General features: G+C 36.1%; 2 protein-coding genes across 2 annotated transcripts; both read left to right on the forward strand.

Annotated features, from left to right (window-relative positions):
• The first annotated feature begins 207 nt into the window (after nucleotides 1–207).
• Nucleotides 208–4,519, forward strand: LOC118337945 (high affinity immunoglobulin gamma Fc receptor I-like). The gene is made up of 7 exons (XM_035675106.1): nucleotides 208–238; nucleotides 403–462; nucleotides 751–1,011; nucleotides 1,562–1,804; nucleotides 2,209–2,423; nucleotides 3,729–3,779; nucleotides 4,502–4,519. Exons 1-7 carry the CDS (start codon nucleotides 208–210, stop codon nucleotides 4,517–4,519), a joined length of 879 nt encoding a protein of 292 aa, XP_035530999.1.
• Nucleotides 4,520–5,875: 1,356 nt separating this feature from the next.
• Nucleotides 5,876–9,846, forward strand: LOC118337946 (Fc receptor-like protein 5). The gene is made up of 4 exons (XM_035675107.1): nucleotides 5,876–5,906; nucleotides 6,521–6,787; nucleotides 7,462–7,701; nucleotides 9,743–9,846. Exons 1-4 carry the CDS (start codon nucleotides 5,876–5,878, stop codon nucleotides 9,844–9,846), a joined length of 642 nt encoding a protein of 213 aa, XP_035531000.1.
• Nucleotides 9,847–10,209: the final 363 nt, after the last annotated feature.

Here is a 10,209-nt window from a genome sequence, read left to right on the forward strand (position 1 = left end):
TAATTTTAAACAAGCTTCGGTTCAGGTAGGCTAGATTTTTTTAGCGCTGTTGTTTTTCTCAGAACAGCTCCGTCTTGCAGACAAACTCAAGGCCTTTGCCTCAGTCACCAGAAATAGGCTGCACAGGAAGAGAAAGTGTTCACATACATTGTGCTGTATTTAAACCTTAAGTCAGTCTCATGCTGAGAAAGTCAGTAGCAAGACACCATGGAAGTCACGGCTCTCTCCGTCAGACTGTGTGAATATTGAGTCTATTAGATACCTGCATCTTGACAGGAATGGGAAATATACTTAAGTGTCCCTATAATAATCTTGTATGGGAATTTCTTTTAGCCAGAAGACATTAATCTAAAGAAATGGAAGAGAAACTTCAGTGTCTGATGATTTTTCTCGTCTCTCCAGTGATAAATGTAGCGGTGTTGCTGCCTGCACAGGTTCAGCACAGCTTCTCTCACAGAGCTGGTAAGTCAAACACTTTTAGAACATCGCATATCCAGTTTATACTTTAAATAAAATTTAGTTTTTCAATCTGTTTATACACTTAAAGATATAAAACTCATTTCTCATAATAATACATTTATGCAATTGCAGAAATTAATTTAGGAAAAGTTTTCAAGTTGTTACAAGTATATGGAGACAAGAGGACATTCTATCTCTTACAAAGTACAGGAACAATAGATCGACTTTTTTAAACTTGATTAATAGAATAACCGATTTAAATTTTTACATCTCTCTTTTTTTCTTTCTTAGAAGCAACTTTTCCTCGTATCGTTCCATCCAGACTTCAATTCTTTGAGTACGAGTCTTTCTCTGTAAACTGTAAGGGCTTTTTTCATGATTTGACCAAATGGAGAGTGATGAGGAATATTCAGGGAACCAATACTACATGTAAAGATAAATGTGAGATGAGAGGAACCTACAACATTACAGCTGCCTTTTCAATAGACAGTGGAGAATACTGGTGTGAGGTTGACGGAAAGAAGAGCAACAAGGTCAACATCATAGTGACAGGTATGTTCAACACATGGCCACTTTGAAACATTTCAAACTGTAATCAGAACTATAGCTGAAATACAGTATGTTTATTGTTAGTTCATACGTATTGACCAGAATTTATCCTTGATTTGGATTTAATGAGAAATGCTGCTCCACATATAAACACTTAGATATTTTGCTAAAGGACTTATATAATAAAATAGCAACCCTATCTCCAGACAAGAATGTTGATACTGGTCTTCTCTGAAAATCTGTTTTTTTCTTTGCATACACTGCCAGCGTTTTCAAAATTCTGACACTTTCTACCTCATTAAATACAGTGACACTAATTCTTCTTCAGCCACTGAAAGTTACCATAGGACGTGTGATATGCAATTTGAATGTAATTCCCAGAGATAGTGTGCTGGAAATAGTACTTCTAATGTTGTAATTTAAAGAATATTGAAGTTTATTTTTTTTTCAAATGCCTAAAAGAGAGGAATTTGTGAATTGTATAATGTTTACTAAATGTTAAGTGTAATGAAATAAAAAGTGTAAAATTCTAAAATATTCTCTCTTCTTTTAGAAGGATCTGTGATCCTGGACAGTCCTGCTCTTCCTGTGATGGAAGGAGACAATGTGGTTCTGCGCTGTAAAAACAAGAAGACCTTCAGAATTGAAGCTGATTTCTATAAAAATGGCGTCCTCATGTGGAGAAGCTCTACGGTAGAGATGACCATCCACAATGTTTCCAAGTCTGATGAAGGACTCTACAAGTGCAGAATCTCTGGCATTGGAGAATCAGCAGAGAGCTGGTTGGCTGTCAGAGGTGAGAATTGACTATGACTCAATACAAAATATATGATTTCTCTTTCCTCTGACATAGTTATAGCTCCTTGCAAACCACAGGGACTGTGAGACGTCCTCATAATTTAGTGACAATTTTTTATCAATCATATCATTCAATTAGAATGTGTTGAAAGGGCACACTTGAGCAGTCTGAATCATTCAGAATTGGTAAAAAATTACTGGAAGTACTTAAAGTCAGACTTTAAATCATGTCTAAACTGCATCTGCAAACTTCTCAGGTCCATACCATACAGACAATCTTAGAAGAGGAAAAAACATGCATAAAATTCTGTACACATATAATTAACAATATGGCCCCAAAGGTACATTCACACAGCAACAATTAAAATTAAATAACAGTAACATACCATGGTTGATGATCAGAGTCTGTGATCCTGGAGATTCCGGCTCTTCCTGTGATGGAAGGAGATCGTGTGACTCTGCGCTGTAGAAACAAGATGACTTCCAACTTCCCAGCTGTCTTCTATAAAGATGGCCTCCTCATCAGGAACAGCTCTACGGGAGAGATGATCATCCACAGTGTCTCAAAGTCTGATGAAGGACTGTACAAATGTACCTCCGGAGTTGGAGAATCAGCAGTGAGCTGGCTGGATGTCAAACATAAGAGATATCTAACCACTTTCTGTAATGTGAAGACTTAATAATGATTCATCTGTGAGCAGAAAGGAAACATTTCCCATAAAAATACATGGCATGGGATGTTACAGAATCTTTTTTTTTTTAGCCATGCTAGCAGCATAGGGTTAGCAGTGTTGGTGTGTCATTTGTTTGGTCCACCACTTTGATCCAGACTGAAATATCTTCATAACTAAGTGCCATGGAATTTAATGCAGCTACCCAGATGATGAATACTGCTCAGAGCTTTCATATATCCTGTGAAATCTGCAAATGTTAGCATGTTCATAAGATGGTGGACATGGTCATTCCTGAAAAACATCAGTGTGTTAATAGTGAATATTGTCCCGTGTTACAGTACATGCTTAATATTGTTGTTTTGTTTTTTTCCAGCATACCAAGAAGAGACTTCTCAAAGTCGCTCACCTCGTGTTTTTATCCTGCTTTGCACGGTTATCACTATTTTACTTGTGGCTCTGCTCCTGCTGTTGGTGGTGGGGCTACACTATATGAAGCAAAGAGGTACAAAATAAGACAAAAATACATAGATGATAAAATTGTTGTTTAAACAACGTTTTAAGTCGGGTGCTAAGCAGTTTTGTTAAAATCTCATAATATGTACATTTTTGCATTCATCTCTTTGTTGTAGAATTAGTCCCAAAGAGCATTATCGTTGACATGGTGGTACTTGATGGGCTGTATAGATAAGTCAATTAAGAATCAATTATAATTTACAAGTAAAACATATATACAGCTAATGAAGAGATAATATAGGTAAATGGAGTTAAAAGAACACAATATATACAGCGCAGTGCAGGGATCAGAAACTAATGCATGTACTGATTTATTAAAGGAGGATAATCGAATAAGGGTGTGCAGTTTTAGCAACTTTTGCAACTGGTTCCTGTCACTGGGAGCGGCGGACTAAAAAGAGGGACAGCCAAAGGTGATAGGGACTTTAGGGGTGTCAAAAGTAATGGATTTGCTAGAACATCAATTGTTGTGGAAATGCTGAGTAGAGAACGGAGATATGGAGGGGTTTTGCTAATGATGTTTTATAAATGAACTGCACCCGTGGATCTGACACCTGGTATGGAGTGATGACTCGTTGACTAGAGAGTACAAGTTACAGTAATTAGTATTGCGTATCCTCAGTGATTGCAATGTCTCTGAGTCTGCGAGGCAAAATGCGATGGTCCACAGAATCAAAAGCCTTAACTGTCACCCTGTTAACACTCTTTATTTTGCTATTTCCTTAATTTGGGCAGGTTCCACAACCTCTCATCCCTCTTTTCCAATGTCCTCTCCTCTACAAACAGGTAAGGAACACCTACCATGGTGCATACAATATGATGGTCTCTTTATAGAAATTATCTGACAGAGTAGGATGGACTCTTCACCAAAAAAACTATTCATCTACCAAGCCAATGAAGTTATCCTGTCTTTATATTAAACATTTTTCTTTTTAGTTGTAAGAAAACAGCCATGTATCACTAAGAATTACATTACATACCTCTCAGTTTACATCCATTATCAATGTTCAGTGACAACAGAGAAAGTATGCCCACTATGTAGCAAAGTAGAAAGTAAGTGCTTTTATTAATAAGACACAATATTTTGTATTATTTAATTGTCTGCAGAGGCCAGTGTAGGTGGTCAACAACTGGCAACATATGCTGTCGTCACAAAACCCAGGGAGGAAAAAGGTAATTAACTTGACACTAAAAAACCAAAAATGCTACAGATAACACCTTAATCAGATAAAATCGAAAAACAGATACAAACATTTCTTAAAGATTTTGCAGATCAAATGATCCACTAAAATGACACTAATAAAAAATCCTAAATTAATTGACATTTGTACAAGTGTTAACACAAATATTGTATCATCTGTATAACAACGCTTGAAATAGGGCAATAATTTAACCCTGCGGTTATAACTACAACTGGTCAATAGGTACACCAGCCTAATATTTTAATGTTCAATACATTTGCCATCCGTCTCAGCCTTTCCATAACTCACACTGTCTCTGTCCATCAGATAAGGCTGAATCCTTGACCAAGCCTGCTTACTATACTTTAAGCATTGGTAAGACTCAATAACCAATCAAATCCAGTATGAAAATGTAATATTAGGTTGTTTTTATGGAACATATATTGTTTTAGATTCAAACACTATTTTAAGATAAATTCCAATTAACAATCCATCCATCTGACTGAAATAATTTCATTTGTTTTAATAATAGGACCAGGGGAATCTAGCTCTGCTGCGACACCAGTTCCCTCTGCGAGTATCAACCAGCTTTTAAACGAAGATGATCGCTTTTATTATACATTCAATTAGGCAAAACTTCAATCTGGTCTACAGTCTCTTTGCCCTATATTTTTTTGGAGCAGAACATTTTACTTTTTGTAGTTAAACCTAAAATAATTTTTGGTCAACCAATCAGCACAAGCATGTTTTTTGCAGATTTAATGTTTGTATATCCTGGGGTAATGGAGAGTACTGACAACCAACTAAAGGAGAGAGGAGGTTTTTTTCTGATGTTTTTTTAACTTATCAGATGAAGTGTTGGAAAACACAGAATTGTTTATTTTTGAAGTAAAAATTGTGTTGATTCAAAAATTAATGAATGCATGTATTGTTTTGTGAAAAGGCCTGAGCAGGCTGTAAAGTTTTAAGTAAATCTCACTTTTAAATTGAATTGACCTTTCCAGTTAAACTTTTCTTCTTATTTAATATAATATTGATTAATGTGCTTAATGGTAGAATATGTTAGATTTGTCATGAGCAGTAGAACACAATAAAATGAACAAAATTATGAGTAATTTTAAAATGAGTGTGCTTTATTCTTATTCCAGAAAACAGTTCGCTTTATTGCTGTGATTGATAAAATTATATTTGACAAAAATAACTAGAATAGACCAGAATAAAAAGATAAAGTGACTGCATGTAATGTACTATCTTAAATACGTAGATTTACTGTTAATTATTTAATTTTAAATTCATTTGCAGTAATAAGAAGTGATGATAGTTAATTTCCTGCAGAGGGCAGAGTAGGACAACTTTTGTTCCTAAATTGTGACTGTGTCTGTCTGTGAGAGAGAGAGGGCGAAAGAGGGGGGAGAGAGAGAGAGAGAGTTTCCCTGATCTTTACCAATCAAACAATAAGATAACAGGAAATGGACATGGAAGAATAAGCTTTATATATACATATATATATAAAGTTTGGGTTTTACAGAGCTGTAAGATCAGATAGCATCAGATATTAGCACAGGGTCCCTCTGTGACACGACCTTAGGAGGAGCATACTGATGCCTCTGCTGACATAAGCCACACAGGAAGTTGAGCTTCAAAGACACATACAGTCAGCTGTAATCTGTCTGACGATCACACGCTCACCAGCAAGAGGACATGGAGGTCACAGCTCTCTGCATCAGACTGTGTGAGTACTGAGACTGTCTCACATTGTGCTGTCCTTAGGATTCTCAGGATAAACTGCAGATCAAGACTGTACAAATGAAGAATTACGTGACTTTAATTTATCTTTTTTCATTAAATTGTTATTCTGATTTTTTAAACCAAAAGCTGCTGCCGAAATTAGGAAAAGGTTATTTGTATTTGTCTTTATATTTTAAATTTTTAGCAAGCAAATATGTTTTTACATATACAGTATGTCTAATGTCCTATTCACTTCCTCTGTGTCTACAGTGATAATTATTTGGTTGTTGCTGTTGACGCAAGTTCAGGACAGTTGTTACGCTCAGAAAGCTTGTGAGTATAAGTTTCGTCAGTATCTTTAAACCTTATTCTTTTGCATCATTAAAGACAGAAGCTACATTTACACGTAACATTTTACAGTTACTTTTTGTTTACTTCCAAATCCTCATTATTCAAGCGTAAGAGAGATTAAAAAGAAAGAAGAAACATTGAAAAAAGATTTGTGCGACTTGTGCATTCAAATGCTTTGGCTTCCTTCGCCTATGTATGATGCATGAACTTAGATCACATCCATGCAAATCAGATGAATGTATTAACACGCCATCTTGTTCGTGTCAGACACAGCTCTTCCTCATCTCATCCCAGCCAGACTTCAGTACTTCGAATATGAGTCCATCTCTTTTAACTGTGAGGGGTTGGATGGGTCTCTTGGATTGGGAGTGATGAGGAAGCTCCCAAGTGAAAGTACCCCATGTGGTACAAACTGGGGATTTTCAAATGGGTCTCACTGCATCCTCAAAAGTGTTTATGTTGACGACAGTGGAGAATACTGGTGTAAGACTGGAGACGGTAAGAAAAGCCACACTGTCAACATCACTGTTACAGGTAGGTTTACACTAACATTCATATACACTTTTGTATTATTTATTGACATACTTTCAAAAGTGTATTATGAGTTATTAGGACTCAAGCTTCTGCATATTTGGCCCTATAAAGCTTTCTCCAGCCAAGCCGCTTGAGAGCATGCATGTTCTATTAGCTGTAGCTATAGCTATTGTCGGTCGAACTGTATGAAATTTGAAAAACATGTTCGGCTTCACCTAAATATACCAGGCACCGATTCTGGTGAAGATTAGATAAAATATGTGCATGAAGAATAAAAAAATGTCTTTACCAAAACCTACCACATGTTGGCATTATTGAATGCATCCTTAATATGTTTAGCACATCTCTATGGGGCACCTGTGTAGCAAGTTTGATTAATTTGGTATATACAGTATTTGAGATTTGATCCATATATGCAACTCCCATTGACGAGCCTTCCAAAAATAAATAATACAGTGAAATATTGATATCTCAATCACTGTAACAGATATCAAAAAGAAAAGTAAAGGCCACAATGACACTAATGAGCTAATGTGTGAAAATCTTGTGTCTATGTGCGGTCCGAAATGGACCTCTTGGAGCAATCACACAATTAGTGATCATCGATTTTAGTTGTATACAGCTGTATCATAGTAACGTCATTCACAATAATAATAATATTGTATGTTGTTTAGCTGGTTCTGTAATCTTGGATGCTCCTGTCATTGTGATGGAGGGAGAAGCTGTGACTTTGCAGTGCAGAAACAAGACAGCTTCCAACATCTCCGCTTCCTTCTATAAGAATGACCTCTTCATCAAGAAGGTCTCTACAGGAAATTTGATCATCCAAAGTGTCTCAAAGTCTGATGAAGGACTCTACAAGTGCAGAATCTCCGGAGCTGGAGAATCAGCAGAGAGCTGGCTGTCTGTCACAGGTTAGATACCAACACAAATAATTGAATCAGCACATATGTGTCACATAAGCTGTCAAAGTTAGATGACATTTCAACATTAGCAGATTTAATTAGCTGTTGCCAACCGTAGCTGACTCAGAAAAATTCTAATATAGGTCCTAACAATATATAACACTTTGTATATTTTATTCATTGGATAGTTGTATGCTCTAACACCAGTAATGTTGTTTCAGAATATCACAAAGAGACTATCCCCCTTTGTTCCGACCAACTTCCTGTTCTCCTCTACCTGCTGATAAGGACTGTTGTCACAGTTTCATGGGTGGCTCTGCTGCTGTTGGTGTTGAGAAAACGTCACTATGAAAAATGAAGGTAAAAAATGAATGACCATCAACTTCCAACAGCAATTTCTGGAACATGATCATTTGTTAAATATGTGCCAAAAGCTATATATAGAGCACAGAGAGACAGTGTTGGGTAAATGTGGGTGTCATGTGCATAAAATGGCAGATGATTTTATTGTTTTCTATGATTTGATGTGCTGTAATGGATATATATGCATAGATAATATCACAAAGTTTTGTTTTGTCATTGTTTTACAGACTGACCAATTGGTTATTCTTATGATCATAACATTTGTAGTCCTGCAGGTTGATAAGGTGATCATTTCCTCTATTTCTTCAACACGAACACACAGTAATTCAACTCAGTGACTGTGAAAATGTTGATTAATTTCAGTTGTAACCTTTCTATGCAATGCTGCTTTTAATTAATTTTAAAGTTGTATAACTCTCGTTTTTTAAAGATAGTTACTTCTTTACATTATTTCTTGGTTGGCTCATATGTATGTGTGGATTACTACATTTCTTAGTTGTCTGAGTGAGTGTGTCAATGTCTTTTGTAAGGCGTATGAGTAGATCTATAATGTGTTGTAGACACTGTATATCATGAGAAAAGGGTGAATGCAGGTCAAGATATTTCAAGTGTTTTTAAACCACACAGTCTCTCTATCATCGTATTTATATTTGCTCTTTCGTTCTTTTTTTAAATGTGACTCTTAAACCCCAAGAACTACAAAATAACCACAGCGTCTCTACAGCTGTGTGAAAAGACGCTGTGGGTCTATTGTAGGAAAGGCAGCTCACCCACAGAGAACTATGGTCACGTACTAGTGTTTCGATGCAACAGCTACTGAATCCTGAAACTTAAATATGTTGTGCAGATAAACTGCAGCATGTCAGGACAAATGCATTTACAAGAAAAATCCAACAATACAGAGCTGTCACAGAAAATGCACAAATAAAGAAAGTTTTGAAACAAAGTGTGTCTCTGTTTATGAATAATGCATTAATGAGCCAAATGGTTTGCTATATGTGAAGTAACGAAGATTAAAGGAAGAGTGAAAGTGAAATATTTTTGTCAGTATTGATTTTCAAATTTATTCTGTACGGACTCTGGACATAGAGCATCAGACATTCATATATTTTCCATATATTTTCACAACAAACATGTAAAATAAAAAACACTTTTATATTCACACCCAAAAAGATAAACAGTTATATAAAATGTTATTAAAAAATTACAATAAAGTATTTTACTTACAAACATACATAATATATAAAAAACAAAAATGTAGGAAATTACATCATCTACATTATTAAATGCTAACTCTAGCTAAATGCTAATTTGCATCTTTATACATATATAACTCTACTTGTTTATTCCTGAAAACATCCCATTATAATATAGAATAATATCTGTTATCTGTTAGATATTTAACTTACCTAATGTGCATTTCTCCCTTCTACGATGATCACATGCGTATCTAGATACACAGGCAATAATACGTTATTCAGGGCTGATGCATTTTAATATGGAACAATCTGGTGAGATTTGATGTGATACAATTTGATGCAATACAATGTATTCTGCACAATTGTTTAAAGCGGACATATTATGCAAAATGCACTTTTCTAATGTTTGTACACACATATTTAGGTATTTGGCCTACCAACACAGAAACTGTGCAAAAACCGATTTTGCTCCTCTTGTTACGTAACAGATGGAGTCATTAGCAGAGCACCACCTCCACTGAGAGAGATGCCTTTGCTGCTGTCTCCATGTTCGGCCTGCGAACCCTGGCTGTCCCTGAAAGCCTGGAGCTAAGTGCCACAGCTGCCCAGATGTTCGCTGCACGGACCAGCACAGAAGACTGCGTGTCCTCCCATCATCAGAGGAAGATTCATACTTTATTTTGGATTATTTATTTATTAATGAAATGTTCTCACAAGGACTGTAACTACTTTCTCAAAGGAGTACCAGCTCATGGACCGATACGGACCATCTGTCACCCAACTTCACTCTTGGAAGCTGTAAGTTTTTCTCTCTTTAATGCTGTTTTACTGTTTGTTGTGTAGGTTGGCCTGCTGGTATTAACAGCTAATGTGGCTAACACTGTATTCACACAGGCTGGGCTGATGTCGGACTTTTTGTTGTAATATCGAGGGAGAATCACAAACTGTAACTTTC

The sequence above is a fragment of the Morone saxatilis genome, unplaced genomic scaffold, assembly GCF_004916995.1.
Source record: "Morone saxatilis isolate NCDOM2014 unplaced genomic scaffold, NCSU_SB_2.0 Contig4, whole genome shotgun sequence".
Classification (NCBI taxonomy): Eukaryota; Metazoa; Chordata; class Actinopteri; family Moronidae; genus Morone; species Morone saxatilis.

Bases quoted from the DNA above. Each gene is read 5' to 3' on its own strand.
- LOC118337945 (XM_035675106.1), top strand. From the start codon at position 208: ATGGAAGTCACGGCTCTCTCCGTCAGACTGT. The intron at 1,012-1,561 runs GTATGTTCAACA...CTCTTCTTTTAG, and splicing joins GGTCAACATCATAGTGACAG to AAGGATCTGTGATCCTGGAC. The intron at 2,424-3,728 runs GTGAGCTGGCTG...TAATTTGGGCAG, and splicing joins CCGGAGTTGGAGAATCAGCA to GTTCCACAACCTCTCATCCC.
- LOC118337946 (XM_035675107.1), top strand. From the start codon at position 5,876: ATGGAGGTCACAGCTCTCTGCATCAGACTGT. The intron at 5,907-6,520 runs GTGAGTACTGAG...TGTTCGTGTCAG, and splicing joins AGCTCTCTGCATCAGACTGT to ACACAGCTCTTCCTCATCTC. The intron at 6,788-7,461 runs GTAGGTTTACAC...TATGTTGTTTAG, and splicing joins TGTCAACATCACTGTTACAG to CTGGTTCTGTAATCTTGGAT.